This window comes from Sturnira hondurensis, unplaced genomic scaffold, assembly GCF_014824575.4.
Source record: "Sturnira hondurensis isolate 20B ecotype Veracruz unplaced genomic scaffold, ASM1482457v3 Scaffold0000867, whole genome shotgun sequence".
NCBI classification, from domain to species: Eukaryota; Metazoa; Chordata; class Mammalia; order Chiroptera; family Phyllostomidae; genus Sturnira; species Sturnira hondurensis.
In genome coordinates this window covers 1,417,751-1,440,841 of record NW_028073498.1, presented here as the reverse complement: position 1 = coordinate 1,440,841, position 23,091 = coordinate 1,417,751, and the positions used below count along the sequence as shown (strand labels likewise).

At 35.5% G+C, this 23,091-nt stretch overlaps 1 protein-coding gene across 6 annotated transcripts in view; it reads right to left on the bottom strand.

Moving 5' to 3' along the window:
* PPARG (peroxisome proliferator activated receptor gamma) overlaps window positions 1–23,091 on the bottom strand; it is a 145,858-nt gene that overhangs the window by 31,164 nt on the left and 91,603 nt on the right. For 5 of the 6 annotated variants that reach the window (XM_037050824.1, XM_037050816.1, XM_037050841.1 and 2 more), the window contains 3 exons: window positions 21,240–21,467; window positions 19,695–19,864; window positions 9,213–9,351 (listed from right to left, as the gene is read on the bottom strand). In XM_037050824.1, coding sequence (XP_036906719.1) covers window positions 9,213–9,351; window positions 19,695–19,864; window positions 21,240–21,459 — 529 coding nt within the window. In that variant the 5' untranslated portion in view covers window positions 21,460–21,467. Of the gene's footprint in view, window positions 1–9,212; window positions 9,352–19,694; window positions 19,865–21,239; window positions 21,468–23,091 lie in introns of those variants that run through there. The other variant, XM_037050850.1, reaches the window with a different exon arrangement.

Genomic DNA, 23,091 nt, shown 5'->3' with positions numbered 1-23,091 from the left:
GTGAGTTCCTTGAACATCCTTATAAGCAGTGTTTTGACCTCTGCATTTGATAGGTTGCTTATCTCCATTTCATTTAGTTCTTTTTCTGGAGTTTTGTTCTGTTCTTTCGTTTGGGCCATGTTTCTTTGTCTCCTCACTTGGCAGCCTCCCTGTCTTTGTTTCTGTGCATTAAATAGAGCTGCTTTGACTCCCTGTCTTACAAGTGTAGCCTCCTGTAAAAAAGAGCACCTGTAAATTGTATAGGGTGAACGGAATCTTAGGTAATCATCAGGGTGGGGCGACCTGTGTCACAGCTCTGTGGCTCTTTTTGGGGGAGGGCTCAGAGAGGGGACAGTGTTGCTGCCTGGCCTCTGCAGTTTTTCCTGGGAGGAAGCTGTCTCCTGGTACTTGCCCTATTGCCAGTCACTTCAATTTCTCCCTGTATGCCACTGGGAGAAAATATTCTCCCTTTCTACTATTGCCCTGGTGCTGAATCCCTGAAGGGGTAGGGCTACATGAGTCCTAAGTCCTCTGTGGGGCTTTTAAGAGGAGTTTCTTGAGAATCCCGAAGTTTCTTCCACTGTCCCAAACTCCACTGGTTTTTACAGCCAGAAGTTATGGGGACTTACCTTCCTGGCACTGGAACCCCCGGGTTGGGTGGTCTGGTCTTGGGCTGGGACCCCTCACTCCCCAGGTATCCCTACCGATTTTTATCCACCACATGTGAATATGGGACTGCCTGTTCTGCATCTCTGCTCCACTCTATGTCTCTGAGCCTCTCCACCTCTCTGCACTTCTTTGCATGTGTCCACATCTCTTCCCCTCCTACCCGTCTGGATGAATGTGGTTTCTTTAAATATTTTGTTGTTGGACTTCCATACAACTTGATTTTCTGACAATTCTGGGTGATATTTGTTTTGTAGTCTAGTTGTCATTTTTGCTATAGTTGTTCGAGGAGGCAAGGCTTATTTCCCTACACCTCCATTTTGACTGAAGTCAAATCTTACCTTTTGCAACAGCATGGACCGACCTGGAAAGTATTATGCTAAGTGAAATAAGCCAGTCAGAGAAAGACAAGTACCATATGATCTTACTTATATGTGGAATCTAATGAACAAACTGAACTAACAGGCACAACAGAGACAGACTCATAGACACACAGAACAGACAGCTGCCAGAGGGGAGGAGGGCTGGGGCTGCTAGTGAAAAAGGTAAAGGGATTGAGAAAAAAAAACCCCATAGACAGGGAAAACAGTAAGGTGATGACCAGAGGGAAAAAGAGGTGGGGGAAGTAGAAGAGGGTAAAAGAGGGACAAATGGTGATGGAGAGAGTTTTGACTTGGGGTGGGGAACAAAGAACACAATAAACAGGTGATTTATTATAGAATTGTGCATCTGAAGCCTATATAATTTTATTAACCAATGCCACTCCAATAAATTCAGTAAAATTAAACTGAAAAAATAAAATGTTAGTTTTTATAAGTTGAAATTCCTTCCAAAGGCTAAAAACTTATAAACAAATTTTCTGTATCACGAAATGCTCATGCTGCAAATCAGGTTCAATGTACTGTCAGTGTAACTAATTATATAGGTAATTTCAGCATGTTTTACATAGCAGTTTCAACAAAAAGAATGTAAATTATATCTCATTTGGTGTGACTAAATTTGCATAAAACATGGAAATCCGAAAATGTAAATACAAACTTTTATTTGCATGCATTTTTTAAGGGAGAAAAAGCTGATTTTATTTTGTTGCTTTTTAATCCCATTAGTAATGCTAACCTACCTCATGTGAGGTGACGATATAAGGCACAGAAAGTGGTTAGCACAGTGCCTGGCACATAGTAATGCTTAATAAGTACAGCTTTTATTATTTGTGGATAAAGTGGTCTAGAGAAACTGTGGTTGCTGTGGGCTATAGGCCTGTATGGTAGATATGGCACACTAACCTAGATCCTTTCCCACAGGTAAAGAACAAAACCTGAAAACCTAATCCCTCTGTCTATCTACCTGTCTGTCTGTCTACCTAACCATCCATCTATCTATCCAACCATCTGTATCTCTATCTCTTTCTTTAAATTGTTTAGGAAATGGTGTTTTTTAGTGAAGTAATTCTTGAACCTCAGTGAATCTGAGAATCAAGATGAGGAAGGAATTCTCTCTCTCGACTGCTGTTTTCCATAAAACTGAAGTTCAGTTTCCATAAAACTGAAGTTTAGAAATAGAAGATGAAAGTTCTAAACTGGGGACCAGAAATATAAAGGCCGATGTGCTCACATACAAACACATTTTTCCAAATCTTCTAACACTACTGATTAATTTTAAAAGAGAAGGAAAATGCTCCATGTATCACTGAGCGAGAACTTTCAGCCTCTCTGGAAGGCAATGGAATTAACCCTGCACTTGAGTCAGGCTACTTTCTAGTTTCAGCTTGTGAAAAACTCTCTAAGTGGCTTTTCTCCTCTGGTCTTCAATTGCTTTATTTATAAAGAATGAGGGTCTTGGAAAAGAAGATCTCTAAATACCCCTTCCTTCAGTTCTAAATTTAGCTATAAAATTCTACAAATCTCTGTGACGTAGGGCTAGGGAACATGCTATGCTCTCTTTTTTAAAGTACATTTGTCTAGTCTTCGAGTCCCTGAGAAAATGAAAGACATTCTGTCTGTTCTACAGACCTAGCACATGTTACACTGAGCAACTTCCAGGATACTGGCATTCAGTGTCATATTTGGGATAATCACCTACAGAAAATTCATGTAACTTTTAAAAAAAATTGTCAATATCAGAATCACTATGCACCCTACAGGAAGAATAGCTTTGGTAGAGACTTGTTAATTTCTGGTGAAGGCATATTAGCATGCCTTTATGTAATATACTTTTACTGACCTGAATGGAGCTAACTACTAGCATATGACAGATTCAGCATTGTGTGTTAGCACTGATTTCTTGAACACAAAAACTCCAAGCTCATGGAATATTTAGGTATCCTGCTCTTTGAATCTTAGAAACAATTAATGTTCCTTAATGAAATTAATGATGTGTTTGAAAAACACCTAATTGTAGGAACATCAATGATAAGTGCTACTTAATTACAAAGATAAATTAAAACAGGTTTTCATAATAAATCAAAAGAAGATAGAAGAATGAAATAAGTTTTATTAAAAATAGTTTTGTCTTTCAACATCTAAGGGGTGAATTTTTAATGATATCAAGCTTTGGACAATTAGTAAGGTTACATCTCATAATCAGTTTCCCCACTTTTAACATGTTTATTTTGCAAAAGCCTTATCATGTAAATAAGTTTTATACAACACTATTTCTTTTCATGTAGCTTTTGCCAAGTAAGTTATGTTTTTCCACCTCTCTTTCTTGAGGAAAAAAACCCTTGTGCATTTTGAGGTTTTACAGAATTTGGCAATCTAATAACTATAATTTTCTAGGTCCTTTAAAGCAAAACAAGGAGCAGCCTGAACACCAGTATTATTTTTATGCCGGGATAACATTTTTCAAACTATTTTAGAGAACATTTAAACATTTGCCTAGGTTTCTTTCCAAAGTAGAGATAAACAAAACACCACTGCCTCATTTGCTGATTCAATCTGATTTCTTTAAGTCTTATGACATCACTGAATTCATTCAACGAATGCCTATTTGATACAAAACACTGTGCTAGACAGACTGGATGGGGTAGGGGGTGGCCAAGGATAAAAAGAACATGTCTCATAGAAGAGATCCTAAATATATACACAGATTATCCTTTCTCTCATGTACCCCTCTTTACTAGTTCCTTCCTTTTCACCTAAGCAGATGTTTAAGGTTTGTGATCCTAGTGTACCCGCCCCCGCCAACCCCCTTCATGCTATTTTTTCCTCCACCACTGAAGTTACTGGAAGAGTAGGCCTCCCTCTCCACCTGCATTTGTCACTTACTATTTACTTCTTCACCCACTGCCATCTAGCTTTCACCTCATTTAAATTTACCAAAACTCTGCTCTTAGAAGTCCCTCATTCTTTTTTCACAGACAGATCTGGGGGCCTCCTCTAAGCTCTTCTACTTGTGCTCTCCAGCAGTCTCTTAATGCTGCTGATATTCTCCACCTTCTTTTGGTGCTGGTTTGTGCTTTTCTGGTTCTCCTCTTTCTGCATGCTATTTTCCGTACTTCCTTCCTTAACTTGTGTTCTGTTCTTCCTAGTTTGATCTTCTCTCTTACTCACAAGATGTGCCAGTGACTCCTGCCTTCTCTTTACTGAGATCTGGATCCTTATTCTTCACTTCTTCCTAGAGTCCTTTATACACGGATGTTGGCTATCCCATAAGCACTTCAACTACAATATGTAAACGAACTTTTCATTTCCAAACTGTCAAACTTCCAAACTGTCTCCTCGTCCTGTTTTCCTTTTTTGGTTAATTCATTTTATCAGCCAAACTAGACACCTTGAATAGTCTTGACAGTCTCTCTCCCTGCAGACATTTACATTCATTGGTCATTGTTCTGATACTTCTCTCAATTCCATTTCTTCTCACCCATCCCAATGTCTTAGTTCATAACATACTATTGGTGTTCTCATAAATTTCCCTGATTCCTTCCCTGTCCTCAGCTTTACTTATCCTTTTTACTGTTGTCTATAGTAGTTTGGTTTTCGTTAGCAGATATAATCACTATCTTGCTTTATAAGGCACAGAACCTAGAGGGGAGGGGTGAGGAGGATAACGGGGAAAAGAAGGGGAAAGGTAGCCAAGGAACTTGTATAAAGGACCCATGGAAAAAGACAATGGGGGGTGGGGTAGGATTGAGTGTGGGAGGTGGGTGTGGGTGCGGTAGGGGAGAGTGGTGGAGGGGAAAATGGGGACAACTGTAGTTGAACAACGATTAAAAAAAGAAAAAAAGGCACGATGTGATGTTAGAGAAAGGTATGAAACAGGAGAAGAGGGAAAGTGGGGAATTAAGTCTTATGAAAGAGAAGACATTTGAACTGAGCCTTGAATACCAGGTAGTTTGTTTTTTTTTTTTTTAAATAGGGAACTGAAGGACATAGTACACAAAGGCCCACAGGCATTTTCCAGGAAGAGCAAAGAACACAGTTTGTCTGAAATTTACGTGGAAATGAGCAGCAGTGGGATGAAGTGGTGGAGGCTAGACTGTAAGTGATCACGAAGGCCAGGCAGGCTTGAGTAACATACCAGCTATGTGCATTATGACTTTTTACTGTTATATTTTCCTAAAAGTTAACATTTGGGGAATTTTCCTTGATATCACAAAGAAGACTAAAAAAAAAGAGTAACATGTTGAAGTTTAAATTTATTTGCCATCCACGTTTTTCTTTTTTGCAATATACACCAGAGCTTCTGTTTACAATGAAGAAAGGAACTACCTTAAAAATGCTGAGTGCCACAAAAATTTGTGAAACCACTTTTCTGAATTTTTATGAAGCTACTGAGAAATTATTTTTAAGTTGTCAGCCTTTTTTAAAAACTACAAAAACCCATCATTTATATAATAGGACATCCTAATCAGCAAAGCTAAGGTTTCACTAATTTTTATATTTATGAAAAACATAATTTTTATTCAAATGTCAATGACCTAGGGAAAAACCTAGCTGAGTGAACCATAATTAACATAATTCAATTCTTCTCTACATGATTATTTTTTCTGCAGAGCCAACACTTATTATTTTATTATTTACTCCAGACATGAAAAGCATCTCTGAATATGAAATATTGACTAGTCAAAATTCTTAATGACTAAATTATCTCATTAAAAATAAAAGGGTACATTTAAAAATATGATTAATGTCAGAGATTTTGACAGCAGGACTTGAAAACAAAACTGACACTTTAAAAACCTATAAAAACATGTAAGTGCCTATTTGACTGAGGAGGCAACATTAATCTATGAGAGTATTTTTATCAAGATTCTGCGGATACCTGTTTTATTAATTCAAAACATAAAACAAATAGTAGCTGATGTAATAATCCCTTAGTAAGTTAATTCTGGGCAGCCTAGGAAGTCAGCTCTTTATTTCTGCTTTACTTGTCTTTGGAGCCTTCTTCTCAAGATGTCTGGACAGGGTATTGGGCTGACCATGCTTGAGATGACTCAAGAAGACTTTGGAGCAATCAGCAGGATTGGCCCATAGTCTAAAAATGACAGATTATTAAATGACCAAAATCATGGCAATATATGTTTATCTTGATAATTACTGTAAAACAAAAAGTTTCTTATCAAGTACATCAATCCAACAACTGGGTGCTTTTTCTAGCCAATGCTGAAAACAGGTATTTGAGAAACAGTTAGGTTTCTAATTGGAAAAATGCTGAAATCATGTCTTTCTATGATGTTTATAGGCTACACATCACAATCAAAATGTACCATTATGCAATCATCAAATGTATTGCCCTATGCTAGTGAGCAATTGATCAGAACATACAGAAGACATGATTCGAGCATATGAATTATATCTTTATGGTACCAAATCATACAGGTGAAGACTTTTAAATTCAGGTGACTGACAGGTATCAGTTGCCTAAATATGTGGGAAGACTGTGACATTGTCTGTAAGATATGAAATAATTAGTTGAAAATTTACGTGAGGTAGGTTGTTTGACTTACATTGTATCATAGACTTTTCAAAGTTAAAAGAAGTTAGCAACTGCTGATTTCAGTGATTTTCCAACAACATTTTCCAGGGCCTTAGGGTTCCTTGAAGGTTACTTTAGAAGTGTCCTTCAAAGCTGGGAGTGTGTAGCTAACATGGAAGCTAAATGCAGAGAATGGACTACACAGTGACAAGGAATAAAAATAAAAGTAACACAGAAAGAAACAAATTTACTTCGGGGGAATGTTCATTTCTTCTTGTGCATACTGAAAACAGTGAGGTGCTGATTTTGGTATAACGCTAGATGCCTCTTTATTAAGTTGCTGGGTTATTACATTGAGGACCACTCACACAAAACATTAACAAAAAGGCATTTTGTATTAATGGAAATCTCATTATAGTTGGCCTCACATTGCCAAAGCAATTAATTTTAAATAGTTACCATGATCTCCTAGAAAACTTTGTATTTAAAAATGGTTCCTTCATCAGGAAAACAGAGAAAACTAATCAAAATCTAGTCGTTGAGTTCCCTTTCTTATGTGTAGATTAAATGAATGTTTTCTTCTCTCTGCAGCAAACACATTACCATAAAAACCTCTGGGAAGGGATTCTCTTAGTCATGTTTGCACTCCTGTAAGTGTTAAACTGTATAAGCCTTTGATGCCATGATGTTTAATTCCTTTTTTTAAATAGTCACAAGATGTCCAAAGATGACCTTACTCAGTTCATAACAGCTTTCTTTGACTTTTCTGGGAAGAGAAAATTATATCCTCAATACCATAGGTTGGGCTTTAAATGTTATTTGCCTATAAACAATAAGAAATATGAGAAATATTTTACACGAATATGTAGAAGCAACAGGAAATATATTTTACACCGATGTGTGAAGTGACGATTTTTTAAAGGGCAAAAAGTAAATAGCATTAAAAGCAGAACTGGCATGCTTTTCAAGGCAGTCTTACAGATAATGACCTCAAATCAAAGATTTCTTCATAAAGATAAATGACGTTTATTGCAACTTGATTTCATCACCTAATATACAACCCTTGGCATGAAAACATGCCCTGTGTTTTATGAGGTCTGAAATAAAAAGAAAATAGATGATATTAAAGCAGCAAATTATTTTGCAATCAATGACTGCAGTTGCATACTGCTACACAGCAGATGCATTAACTGTTGAGGAAAGTTAGACCAAATTTCCTTCCTGTCTACTACAGCTAATAGATCTATTCATAATACATTCTTGTCTTTGAGGAAATGAACCACTTAATGATAAAAATATAATTTTAAAACTATTTTTAAAGAGTAGGTTATCAACCAATTAGTGATTCCAAAATATCTTGATGATTTCCACTGCGAAAACGAAACATCAGCATAAGGAGCAAAAATTGAATTTTCAAAGATGCTTTGGAGTCCTTATAGATGAAGACCGATGTAAAGATTCCATGGATAGATGGAACAGACTGACAGCTGTCAGAAGGGAAAGGAGAGGGGTACTGATAAAGAAAGGAAGGGATTAGCCAAAGAACATACATACATAACCCATGGACACAGACAACAATGTGGTGATGACCAGAGGGAAGAGGGGGAGGGAGGCGGAGGCGAAGGGTGTGAAAATAGGAACAGTTGTAAAAGTGTAAACAATAAAAATACAGTAAAAAAAGAGAGAGAGAGAGAGTGAGATTATCCTCGTCCCAGATCAGTTTTGAGAGAGATGAAGGCAAAAGAAAGGAAAACCAGGATATCCAATGAAATGAGAGTTTGGATTCAATTTGATCACGTTCACATTTTACATTTCTTGAGCCCATAATGGGTTTTTAAAGAACTGACTAATACTTAAAAAATATAATAATATCATTACATCAAAATTTGTTTTATAATCTAGTTAATCAGTCAGAGCTAAACAGAAATCAAGAACTACTTCTTCAAACAGGCCTATCTTCCAGGACTTTGTTGAGTTAGCTCTACAGTTCATGGAAACATGGGTCTTCTCGGGTCTTCTCCATTCTTCTCATTAGGTCAACACTCCAATTCATAAGCTTGATTTTAGATATGGGTTTAAAGAGTAGAAAGTTTTATTCTCCTATCTTTCTGCAAATACTGAAGTTTTGTGGAACTTTAAAATATTTCTTGACAAGTTTGTATGATGCTCAAAGTCAAGACTACTGCTATAGCTACACTCATCTTTGCATAATAAATAGAAAATATATAAATCTAAATTCTGATAAGCCAACTAAAGTTCCATACCCAGATATCTGCAAAATTATTATATTTAAATTAGAAAGAAACTATTGATATGTAGAAGTAAAGTATAATCTGTTTATTATGCTATTAAAGCAACATAAAATATAATCACAAATATCATTATATTTGTTCTAAAGTACTACAATTATTTCCATCACCTCCCAGATTTTCAAGTCTTTACTCTGATCATGGCACATGCCCAACCACAGAGAGGATTCCTCACTAACAGCTTAAAAGCTCTGACCTAAATGGGAAATGCTTTGTCAGTGTGCAATACTCTGAAATCTGGCATTCTGTGGAATAACTGCATGTTTTCATCAATGGCCTTTATGTCTACTGATCTGGCAGCCATAATGAGAATAATATAATACATGGAGCTAAGCCCTCACTTACCATTATGAGACATCCCCACAGCAAGGCATTTCTGAAACCGACAGTACTGACATTTATTTCTACTTTTTTTGTGGATCCGACAGTTAAGATCACACCTATCATAAATAAGCTTCAATCTGATTGTTCTCCGGAAGAAACCCTGCAAAGAGATAATAAAGAAAGAAGCAAATTATAAGTCTTTGTGATGCATTGAAGCAGCAATGTATGGTTAAAGGAGCACTGGCCTGGATACCAGAAGAGGCAGGTGCTTCACACAGTTCTGGCACTGGTGACTTTAGGCAAGTCACTTAACCTTTCTGGAACTGCATAAGGATTTCCAGTGTCCTGTTTTAGCTCTTAGAAAGTGACCACATCAAACTAATGTCATTCAGTGTATCTTGGCTTTACATTTGGATTTCAGCATGCTCTAAAAAGTACAAATAAAACATCAATTAATCAGTTCAGTATCTCTGCAAACTATTCCAAGAGCATGCCAAGCCCTTATAATTGCACTAAACAGTTTGGCAAAGTTATAATCATTTCATCATAATACATGATCAGGGCCAATAAAAATCCACATGTGGATAACTTTTTGGAATTCTCTGTTGCATAATATCCTGCAGAATTGGTTTCATTTATTTGTGCAGCTGAAAGTGCATGTGTTCCATAATTGTTGTAGCCTATAAACAAAAAGAAATAATAGAAAATAACATGAGCCCTGTCTGGTGTAACTCAGTGGACTGAACACTGGCCTATCAACTGAAGGGTCACCAGTTCAATTCCTGGTCAGGGCACGTGCCTGGGTTGCAGGCCAGGTCCCCAGTTGGTGGCATGCAAGAGGCAACCAATCCATGTTTTTTTTGTTTATTGATGTTTCTCTCCTTTTCTTTTTCTCTCCCTTCCCATCTCTTTGAAAATAAAATCTTTAAAAATAAATAAAAATTAAAAAAAGAAAATAATATGGTAAGTAATAAATAGGTCCTCAGAAAATCAACTGTTATCTCAAAATAGCAAATATGTCAATTTGATGCTAACTGAATACTGCTATATTTATATTTTTTTGGAAAGATCTAAAAAAAATTCTGGAAAAAGTCAGAAATGTTTTCTAAGCCCTGGCTGGTGTAGCTCAGTGGATTGAGCGCGGGCCTGCGAACCAGACGATCGAGGTTCGATTCCCAGTCAGGGCACATGCTTGGGTTGCAGGCCAGTTTCCAGCAGGGGCCAGTTCCCTGCAGGGGATGCACGAGAAGCAACCATACATTGATGTTTCCTTCCTCTCTCCTTCCCTTCCCCTCTAAAGATAAATAAATAAAAATAAAAAAAAAGAAATGTTTTCTAACTCTACTTTTTTGTTCAGAGTACTCATGTTCATTTCTATTGTGTTCATTTTAATGAAACTCAGTTCTCAATTCTTTCAAATTTGTCTCATTCTGTTTGGTACAAAAAGCACTGAACTAGTGTTGATTCTGTCACTGATGTCATTTGACTTTCTCCACATTTCTATCTTGAACCCTAGACAAGTATGTTCTACTGCTTACTTGACATCTTCACTTGGAAATCTAATAGCCATCTTGAACCCAGCATATTCTACATTAAAGTCCTGAACTTACCCCACAAACTTACTTCACCTCAGCTTCTCCATTTCAGTTTATGCAACTCCACCCTCTCATGTGCTCAAGCCAAAATCCTTGAAGTCACCCCTGATTTCTTTGTCTCATGTGGAAAGCTCTTTCTCTAAATATACACTTGCCTGTTTCCTTCACTGCCTTCAAGTTTTTGCTAACCTCAACTTCTCAGTGAAGCTTATCTACCTTACTTAACACTGTGGCCTGTCCTTGCCCCCAGTTTTCCTCTGGAAATATTCATCTCTTTTACTTTGCCCTTGTTTTTCTTTTTTTCTCAATAGATTTAGGACTTTCTAGCATACAATATAATTTACTTACTACATTTGTGTTTATTTTCTTGCCCCTCTCCCAATGCCCAACTAAAACTGTGAGCTCTATGGGGCCAGGGATGGTATCTTCCACGCTTGGATGTAACCCAGGCGCCAACGATAGTTCTCCATTAAAATCTGCTGAATAAACATGTGTCACTTAACTTCCCTACTGGGGCTCACGCATTCTATGTGGAAAGTAAGGAGGCAGTTCCATTTCTGATATTCCGTGATTCTAAACTGTAACTGCCGTCTTACAAGGCCATTGGCATACTCTCTTCCTTTTATTTTCAATATTATTTTATTAATATTAATTACAAACATGTAGAAAACAAATGTATTATAAAATATAACAAGATAATTATCACACATGAGCCTGTTATCCAACCCAAGATTTAAAAGCATGACCAGAATACTTATGTATTCTTCTCTTATTCAACTCCCGCACTTGTGTGCCCTTGGTGGTTATCATTCTGAATTTTGATTTATCATTTCCTTGACTTTTAAGAAAATATAGTTTTATTACACAATATGTAGAACTAAATAATACATTGTTTAGTTATGATTGTTTTGGGGCTTTATTAAATGCTATCATACTTCATGTCTTTTTAAGAAATTTTCATTTAAAAAATTTAGTCTTAGGTTTCTAAAATTTATCTTTTCTTGTGAGAAGCTATGGTTTATTCATTTTCACAATTGTATAATATTCTATTATATGACTGTGCCACAATTTATTAATTTGCTCTCTTATGTTGTATGTTTGAATTCTTACTAACTTTTTCTATTATAAGTAGTGCTTCTATAAATATTTTTTATTTTATAATGCACATATACAAAAGTTCCCCTAGAAGTAGAGCTTCTGGATTATATAACATTTGAATGTTAAGTTTACAAGACAATGCCAAATTGTTTGCCCAAGTGTTTACACCAATTTTTACTCCCACTATTAGCTTATGGAAGTTATATTCTCTCCAACACTTGGTATTGTTAGGCATCTTAATTTTTGACAATGTAGTATGTGTAAAATAGAATCGAATTAGGACCTTAATTTGTATTTCTCTGATTTTTCATTTCCCAGTTTTCCAGTGGATTGTCTTTTCTTAAAATTGAATTTTAGATAATCTTACTATACTCTAGATATGAGTCCATTGTCTGATATAAGTGTTGCAAATATCTTCTCCTGTCTATGGCTCACTATCCTTGAAATTTATTATTTGTCTTTTTTGCTTTTTAACCTATAAACATTTTCATTTCACTCTCAATGTTGAAAGATATAGGGTACTAAAAAAAAGAAAGATATAGCGTACTCAGTTATTTTCTATTTCACTTTGAATTCTATTGTCGTTGTGCTTCCGCTGCTGTTGAGAGGTCTGTTGTCAATCAACTTTGAAGGTGTTTTTGTCTTTTCTCTTGGTTGCTTTTACATACTCTCTTTGTCTTTAGTATTCCGCAATTTTTATTGCAGTGTCTAAACATGAATTTCTTTTTATTCATCTTCTTGGGCATGCTGTTTTTCACATCATAGTTTTACATGTTCATAAGTTTGTACACTCTAACTAAATAAGCATTAGACTTTCTTTTTTTCTTTTAAGATTTTATTTATTTATTTATCTTTAGAGGGGAAGGAGAGGGAGAGAAACATCAATGTATGGTTGCCTTTCGTGTGTCCCCTGCTGGGAGTTGGCCTGCAGGGAACTGGCCTGCAACCCAGGCATGTGCCCTGACTGGGAATCAAACCGCGATTCTCTGGTTCGCAGGCCCGTGCTCAATCCACTGAGCTACACTAGCCAGGGCTAGACTTTCTTATTCTATCCTTTTCTTTTATATTTTCTATCTTCTTGTGATTAAGTACTCTCTAATATTGATTGCAAAAGTCAACATCAAAACAGCCACCAATCAAGATCACAGAAATACATAATTACAGTGGCAAAAATTCATCCACGAGAACAGTTCTGTACATAACTCTTCTATTCATCAGTGAAGAAGACATAGTTTTTTAATATTCAAAAATGTTATTAATCCTTCAAGAGCTAAAAGAGGCTTCAAATTCTAGCAGATTCTGGATAGGACATATTCTTTGAGACACTGTGAGTCTCATTCTCAGCAGTTTCTTTGCATTTATTTTCCAGTTCAGTAACATTCTTTTGCTGTGTGCAGTATGCTATTTCACCCTACCATTGACTTTTTTATTTCAATAATTATATATTTTTTACTTTTAGAAGTTTCACTTGGTTTATTTTCCAAATCTACATGGTTATTCCTGATGGTCTATTGTTGCTTACTGTGATTCTGCCCTCTTTTAAAAAATATAAACAGCTGTCCTATCTGTATCTGCCAATCCAATCCCAATCTCTGCTTTCCCAATATCCCATTGGTAGGGGCTAAGGGGTCTGAATTCAGTTTTGTTCATTTCTGATAAATGTCATTCAAGTCAACTGCTTTCTATGTGCTTACTGATGGTTTATTTTGAACTCATTTCCTGACCTTAAACTATGGGAATCCTACAGAGTCTAAACTAGGAATTCTTTCCTCCAAAAAGAATTTGAAAATGCTTCTGTTGGAAGGCAGGGGTGCCACTGACTTAAGACTATTTCAGATTCCCTTGAGAATTTGGGCCTAATTCAAAGTCTCTTTTCACCGATGGCTCCAAATACTGCTATAGGTACCTGCATTTGAAGCGGTACTGCACTTGAGTACTCCTATGGGCATCTGTTATGAGGGAAACCCAACCCTTCTAAGTGCTTGCAGCTCACAGCTCAAGACCTAGGATTTGTTTGTTTTGTAACTGTTGGTTGTTCGGAGAGTTTTCCCTACCTCATGTGAGATAAGAAATATCTCAAAGAATATGTCCTATGTAGGAAGTCAAAGCCTCCTTAATTACCCAAGGGTTCTGAGGACCTTTGAATATTAAAGATTTTTTTCACTCATTAAAAGAATGCTAATAACTAACATGGAGGACAACTGTTCTCACTGATAAATGTTGGTGGGATACTTCATTTTGATTTTTACCATTGTGATCATATATGTTTTATAATATTCCCTCATTGGTTTTCACTTTTTCAAACTAGTTTTAGTGGTTGAAAATGCTGCTTGGCTAGTTGACAATGAGGCAGGTCCCAGAATACTCAATTTATTTGGCATGGCTGGAGAAGAAGCCTTTTGATAAGAGAATTATGTTAAATTTAACCCTTATGCAAATTTTTGTTTGGACTCATGATGTCTTTCAAAGTATATTATATCTTTTTTGTTATGATTCAGGATCTTTTAATGTTAAAGGATGGATAGTCTTTCTTAATATCATTTACGAACTATACAGCTACATAAACCCTTGAACTGAACAATATATATAGAATCCAGCACACCACTTGGAACTCTGATTTATTCTTTTCCTAAACAATAACTTCATGATAACCAATGGTTTCTTGCCATTTGATGTTTTTAAGAAATCTAGCTGCACAGCAAAGGAAATCACCAACAAAATTAAAAGACAACCCACAGAATGATGGGAGAACATATTCACCAATACATCTGATAAGGGGTTAATATCCAAAATTTATAAAGTACTTACAAAACTCAACACCAAAAAACCAAATAATCCAGTTAAAAATTGGGCAAAGGACCTGAATAGACACTTCTCCAAAGAGGACATACAGATGGCCAACAGACATAACAAAAGATGCTCAATGCTACTAATCATCAGAGAAATGCAAATTAAAACCATAGTGAGATATCATTTCACACCTGTCAGAATGGTTATCAACAATAAATCAAGAAGCAACAAGTGCTGGTGGGGATGTGGAGAAAGGGGAACCCTTTTGCACTGTTGGTGGGAATGCAGACTGGTGCAGCCACTTTGGAAAGCAGTATGGAAATACCTCAAAAAATTAAAAATGGATCTGCTTTGTGACCCAGTGATCTCACTTCTGAGGATATATCTGAAGGAACCCAAAAGACTAATTTGAAAAAACATAAGCACCCCTATGTTCATTGCAGCATTATTTATAATTGCCAAGATATGGAAGGATCCTGAGTGTCCATCAGTAGATGAGTGGATAAAACAACTAAGGGGCATTTACACAATGGAATTCTACTTGGCTGTAAAAAGAGGAATATTTTACCCTTTGCTACAGCATGGATGGACCTGGAGAAACTTATACTAAGTGAAATAAGTCAGTCAGAGAAAGAAAAATACCATATGATTTCACTCATATGTGGAATCTAATGATCAAACTGAACTAACAAGCAAAAGAGTAGATGACAGTTAGTTCAGGGTCCTGGTGGTTAGGGTGTGGAGGGATTGAGCATAAAGAAAAAAAGCACTCATGGACATGGACAGCAATATGGTGATTGCTGGGGTGGGGTGGGGGTTATAAGGGAACTAAATGGTAATAAAAATACAATAAGGATTAAATTTAAAAAATCTAGCAAGGAAGATATAAAGCCATTACTAAGTGTCTTTCTGTAAAATATTTATTGATTTGAAGAATGGCACAGGCTTCTACAAAGTTTTTCATATTACTAATAAAGAAACACTCTTATTATTTCAGAATCCACAAAACAATGTCCAATTTCAACAACTTACTCTCATAATTATCATGAAGTTTGTGAGCTGGTGTGCTGGAGATGTATCAGTCACCAATTCAGTTTTGTGTATAAATCCTAAAGGCTTCATATTTGTCTATGGGAAGGTGAGGTTTGTTTCTTTTGCCTTTAAAAAGTATTTTCTCTTAACTTCTTTTTAATTGCTTGATTTTTAACAAAACTCCATGCATGTGTGTAATGTGATCTAACAATGGTATTGTTAAGTTTACAATGAGATTAAAGCCCTGTGCAGGCTGGCCTGCGTGCATCTCTCCTATAAAACAAATGGCACATAGAAGGTGAATCACTGAGCTACCTTTGGCAGGTGGGAATATACAAAAAACTCTTCCTAGAGTAGTGTTTTATGTAGAAATATAAAAATAGGTTTTACTGGATTGTATGATGAACTGTATTTACTTCTATCTTTAGGTAAATCTATGGTTCTAAAGTAACCTTTCACTAAAGATACAAGAATATGATGAAACCTAATAGAGAAAAAAACAATGGTAAGTGTCCAAATTGTAACCCCCCAAAATTGTCAGCTTTGCAAGCTCTAAGGTATTTATATCTTTCAGTAGCTAAAGGTTGTATTTTACCTAAGTCTGCAATATTAATATACCCAAGAACCTGTCACTATTTTACTTTAATCCAAACCCAAGTTTTTAATTCCTGTTTGAATTTTGGCAAGGGTCACTAATGTAAACTTGTTCCATTGGCATTGTGAAATTGCTTAAGACCTGCTAACAGCTATCTTAAGCAATATAACTATCCTTTTCAATCCATACATTAGTCTGCAGGTTTGTGGTCAACTATATTTTAATCATTGGTATGTATAGCCTATATTCTACTACAAAATGGCAAACATTAAATGGCCAAAGCACCTTCCAGAAAAACATGCAGATGAGTCAAACACATTGACTTTCTTGGCTTATCACTGAGTATTGTTGACAAGCTAAGGAGCTATTTTGATTACTGACAGCCACTGGTCTAATGAAGCTGCACTGTGTGGCAGCAGATTTGTTTAGTTCCAGAGTGGCAAGGAATGAGCATTTACTTCTCCAGCCTCAGTGGCTTATAACAGTGGTTTTCAAACTTTTTGGTCTCAGGACCTCTTACTCTCCTGAGAATTACTGAGGACTGCAAAGAGCATTATTTTATGTAGGCTATCTTTATGGTATTTACCCGAATAGAAGTTAAAACTGAGAAATTTTTATGTGTAAGAACATACAGGCAAATATTTCATTAGCCATCAGAGCTGTCTTGCCATTCCATGCCATGTAGCTTCTAGAACATTCCACTTTATACCCCTGAATGAAAGTGAAAATGGTAAATAAAAACAGAGTATTATTATGAAAATAGTTTCAATCTCATGGGTGCTTTGAAAGTATCTTAGAGACCCCTAGAAGTATCCAGACCACATTTTGAGAACTGTTAACTTGTAAAAGACAAATTATATTATTCCACTAACATTTTGCTTATTCTTATCTTTAAAGTGAGTAGATGTCTATTTTCCCTCCCAAGGTTAGTATAACCTTTATATTTTAGTCTAGGAAGTCTGTAATTTATATTTGGATGACTTGTAAGTTACTGAATGTAAGTATACAATACCCTTAATTTTCATCTATTTTTTTTTCTGTGGTAGGTTAAGAACGCCCCTGTATTTTTCAGGTTTTATTAAGAGTTTACTCCCTGTCTCTGCCGTAGAACCCTTTTTGTTCCCAACTTAAAGGTATAAAGATTTTCTCCTCCCTCTTCTTTCCCTTTTTATTGCTACCTTTCTTCTTTGCTTGCTTTTATCTTCAAAGTTTTTGTGCTTTTGGAACTTAGCCTTTATCACTATAACCAACTACTGACAATATTTCTGTCTGTCAAATTTTAGCTGTTTTCAGAAATGTTAACTCTCTGCAAATGTATGACTAATAGAAACATGGTCAAACTATTTACTTAAACTTCCTAGTTTTCTAAGTGCTGTATCAGCCCATAAAAACAATAATTTATTGTGGAAACTTAACCAATTATACCATTTTTAATTATTTATCAATATAAATTACCAAGATGACCAAAATTGAATGGATTCTTGAGGTATTTCTCAGGATTTATCAACAACTCTCTAAAAAATTGTATAAATCTAATGCAATAAAATGACATCTTTTATTATTCATTGAGATCTTAAATAACTAACTATGCATAATTATTTCATGTAAGACCACAGATATTTTAGTTTGGTTTTAATCACAGAATCAATGGGTTTAAATGTGTTAAATGAAAGCATCCATTGCTGGGCATTTTTCAAGCAGTAATTTTAGAATTTTAGACCTTAGAGATGAGTAAGACCTTGGATAGCTAATCTAACAAAGTTGTTTTACACATATGGTGACTTAAGGGCTAAAGTGTTTATGTGATTGACTAGTGACTTTGGGCAAGTCGCCCGAGTGACTACTGGCTTACCTCTTTTCACTTTATTATGTTGCCTCAGAGTAATAAACTCTTTGAACTGCAAAGATTTTAGAGATCATTTAATTCAACTTATTCAACTATTCAACTTACTCAATTAATTCAACTATTTATTTTTTTTATCCTCATCTGAGGACTTTTTTTTTCATTGCTTTTAGAGAGAGAGAAAGGGAGAGAAGAAGTAAGAGTGAGAAACACTGATTACCTCCCATATGTGCCCAGACCAGGGACTGAACCCACAACTTAGGCCTGTGCCCTGACCAGGAATCAAACCCGCAATTTTTTGGTTATGGGATCGTGTACCAACCAACTGAGCCTCACCAGCTACAGATCAACACCATCATTTTATAGATGTGAAAACTTAGGCAGAATGTGGTTAAAAGTGATATATACAAAAGCATCTTGCACAATATCTGCATGGTAGAAATTCAATAAATATTAATTTCCTTTTTTTGGCCCACAATCTAGTCAGGAAGCAGATATTCTAATGCCTACCTACCAGCTGCTATATACCTTTATTCTTAATAAAAAGCCCAACTGAGGGCTAAATGTGATATATAATATAAGCAGTGTTTATTTTATAAGATACATATTTTATAATTATTTTTATATTTGTAAAATACACAAAATTTATAAATTATATTCATAAAAATTATAAAAACTAAACATTTATTTTATAAGGTAAATATGAATGATTTATTCTAAGCCCTGGAGCATATAACAAAAACTATTCTATTACTATTTTATTCACTTAGTATATTAGAATTAATGATTTTAAAAGACTACATATTAAAATATCAGTAGATTAACATTTTCTTAATACTCAGGCAAAATATTACTAAATGTCTAAACTTTCCAAAATGCCTCTTTTTGAAAAGAAAAAAGGTGAGGAGAAAAAGTATCTCCTTTCAAAAATAGTTATATCTCTTTACCGGTCCATAAGAATAAGAAAATACAACTGGCTTAGGAGTTGTATGAGATAGGTTCTATCTAGTCTTAGCCCTGCCGTTTACTAATGGATGACCACAAGAAAGTCTCATTAATTCATAATTCCTACAGCTGTTAGTGGCCATGAATGAGTTCAAACTTATAGGACTGTTCAAGGCTCAAATGAAGACTGACTATCTATCTATTTATCTATCTATTAAATCTGTTAAACCTTACATGTGTAAAATATTACATGGTACAGTGAAAAAACCCCTGGAAGAATCAGAAAATCTGGGTTCTGGGCCAGTTCATCAGTATCTTGCCTTGATATCTAGATCAAGTCACTTAAAAATAATAAAACTGCAAGTTACAAGGGTTAAATTAGATCAGTGTCTCATAGGTCCAATTTAAAGAACAAAAAGTGAGACAAAGTAATCCTGCTTTTATTAATTTTCTTTGGTTTCAAATACTATATCATCTAAATAATGAGTTTTTTAAATTTTTTGACAATTTTATTTCAATTCCTTGTCATGAGTTTGCAACAGGAAATGAAAAAATAGGTAAATTTTCAACACATTCTTTGAAGAAAGAGAAAAATTATTTTTTACCTTGCATCCTTCACAAGCATGAACTCCATAGTGAAACCCAGAAGCTTTATCTCCACAGACACGGCATTCAATTGCCATGAGGGAGTTGGTAGGCTCTTCATGAGTCTTATTATACAGCTGCGTCTTTTCAGAATAATAAGGTGGGGATGCAGGCTCGACTTTGATTGCACCTATGTATAGAAAAATGTGAGCAGGTCATTATTACAATGCTAAAAAGGCAATAGAGGAAGTACTATAGTATGCTTTAATGCCACACTTTTATTAGTTAAGTGTGGTAGCACCATGGAACATGCAAAGACACAGAAAAAAGTAGGCCTTGTAATCACAGACAAGTCACAACCCCTCTGAGCTTCACCTGAATAAATAAAACAGGTAAGCGAATTAAGCCTGTGGTTCTATGACCCTCCAACACCCTGTAATACTAAAGCTTTAACAGACAACATATAGTATTTGACATAATTAAGGTTATTTTACTACATAATGTGCTGTATTTGGCATTCTCACAATACTAAATTGTGTATTTTAATTTAAATGTTGCATTTTAGAAGTATTTTAAAACTCTTGCAAAAGAAACACAGAAGGAAAACTGCCATGAAAAGGTAACGAAAAGACCAACTTGAAGGTACATGAAAAATAAGAGACCAGGTTACCATCAGTGTTGAGTCAGAAAAAGTGGTTTGTAAAATGATCTTTGACAGAGAGTGAAACAACCTATGGAAAGTAAGCACTACCTTTCCATTGGTTAGGGTCAGAGCTATTATATTTCCGTATTAGGCTTTAACTGAAAACCACACACGTAAATATAACCAAGTTTAGTATTTATCTAAAGAAAACTAGAAATACAGGAAGTTCTTATTGTCAACTAATGGTTACCAATTACATAGCTGGTGGCTTTGGAAAACCAGCATATCAGTACACAAAGAGATAAAAATCAAGGAAATAGCATCATAGAAATTTATTTTATCTTGAAAAGTGCAGTTTAGTTTTTCTTGGTCTGATGTTTCAGTGTGAAGTGAGTTAATTACATGAAGATTTATCAATAGGCTAAATTGTCAAAATTTAAATTTGTGCTTAAACAGTTTTCAGTAAGCTTCTTAAATGGCAGAATTAGAAAACTGGATTATAACTTAGCAATTTATTGTTGATAAGGTAGCAAACTGTTACTTAATAACTTACAAGTGGCCAAAAGAGTTTTAAGTTTGGGTGATGGACTATTACTCAGCCTCAGCTACACCTGGCAATATAATCATGCTGGACAATGCTCCTAAGAAGAAGTAAGAAAAGAAAAACAGGAGAGAGAAAGGAAGAAGGGAAAAAAGGAGAGGATAATCTGGGGTATTTATACATTGTTTTCCTTTCTGGCATATCATAAATACTTAATATTTCCTTGATAAATGGATGACTAAGTGAATGGTAAATAACCTCTCTATATAGTTTTAGTCTCTGGAGGACTTACTCCAGTGTCATTGAGATTAGTCTAATGCTAGCTTAGAAGTGAAAATAAAAGTGAAAATAAACATCTTAAAGTGAAAATAAACATCTTACTTTGGTACTCTTGGAGCTTCAGGTCATACTTATAATCAGCAACCATTGGGTCAGCTCTTGCAAAAGGAATGTCTTCATAGTGTGGAGCAGAAATGCTGGAGAAATCAACGGTGGTGAAGGGCTTGATGTCAAAGGCATGGGAGTGGTCATCCATTACAGAAAGATCCACGGAGCTGATTCCAAAGTTGGTGGGCCAAAATGGCATCTCTGTGTCAACCATGGTAATTTCTGAAATGTAAAAAAGGACAGCTATGAAGTTGGGGCTAGAGGATAGAACAATCTGCTAAAGATATGCAGAAAGGTAACTGAAACAATGTTTGGTAAAGGGATTTCATCTAGGTTATCACAATGACAGAAGAGAACATAACCACCTTTTTAGTGCTGCCCAGATGGTTTTACTAAAAGAAGGAAGCCACCGCTTAACTGGACATCACAGTAGAGAACCCTATAACAGTATCAATGTGTACAGCGCACCAATATGAATGTCCTGCAGACAGCCCAGTTGTCATTATCTTTTATAGAAGATCACCAATCAAGTTTGTTAATAACTTTTAAGAGTATGGAGTTATAGGACAATTCTACTTTCTTGATATTAGATATCCTAAATATTTTTCTCTCTAGGATAAAAAATTTGCTCCTCCATTCATATTTATTAGAAAAGTTGGGATGTGTGTGTATACACATATACACATACATGTATATATGACTGCTCATCATATACACGTGTGTATGTGTGCACACACACATATTTTATCCTCATTCGGGAACATTTTTTCCCATTGCTTTTAGAGAAAGAGGAAGATGGGGAGTGAGAGACAGAGAGGGAGAAACATCACTGTAAGAGAGAAACATCAATTGTTTGCCTTCTTGTACCTTCTGTGGTTACCTTTTATTACACCTCATATACACCTCAATGGGGATCGAACGAAAAACTTGGGTATGTGCCCTGACCAGGAATCAAACCCACGACCTTTTGGTCCATGGGATGATGCTCCAACCAACTGAGCCATGCTGGCCAGGGTGAAAAGTTGGTATATTAAATTAACATAAGGATTTATTATTTAACTGTACTGTAAAACAATTTTTTTCTTAATGTCGCTGGTTAGATTCCCAGTCAGGGCACATGCCTGGATGTGGGCCAGGTCCCAAGCTGGGGGCATGTGAGGTGACTAACACATTGATGTTTCTCTCCCTCTCTTTCTCCCTGCCTTCTCCTTTCTCTAAAAATAAATAAATAAACAATGTTTAAAGAAAATATCTCTTCTGTGCTATGAAAATACCCAAATATGTTTTCTTTGCATACAGCTTTCCTTAAAAAGGAGAAGGTATTACCAACATTGAGAATAGAGAAGTTAGAGTATGTGAAAACATATTTGATTATCAGTGAGGAAATGTTAAAATGAGAATCTAGCTCAGAATTAATTTTAAACCACCCCAAGACAAAAAAGAAATGGAAATAAGAAAACATGTAAAAAAACAAAGGTAAGAACACTGGAATGGAGTCTAAGGCCACAGAATAATTGCTTTATGAATTTCCTGCTTAAGATGATACATGCCACATGCATTTTTCTAAATGTGATTTGTGGGTCACAGTAAGTGAAATGAAACCCTGAGAGATTTTGGTTCTAAGTATTTAATGTGGACCTGTGTGTGACTGAAGCGGATAGACTTTTATGCAATGAGGACCTGTCTGACTTGGTTTACTTGAAAGCAGTTGACTATTAAAGTGGTGCCAAAAGCACAGTCACAGTATATTAAATGTTATCTCTTTGGTTAAAAATACTAATAGGCATGGGAATTTGAGATTGTGGACACTGAAGGCAAAAAAATGAATTGCTCATAAATTCTAGGG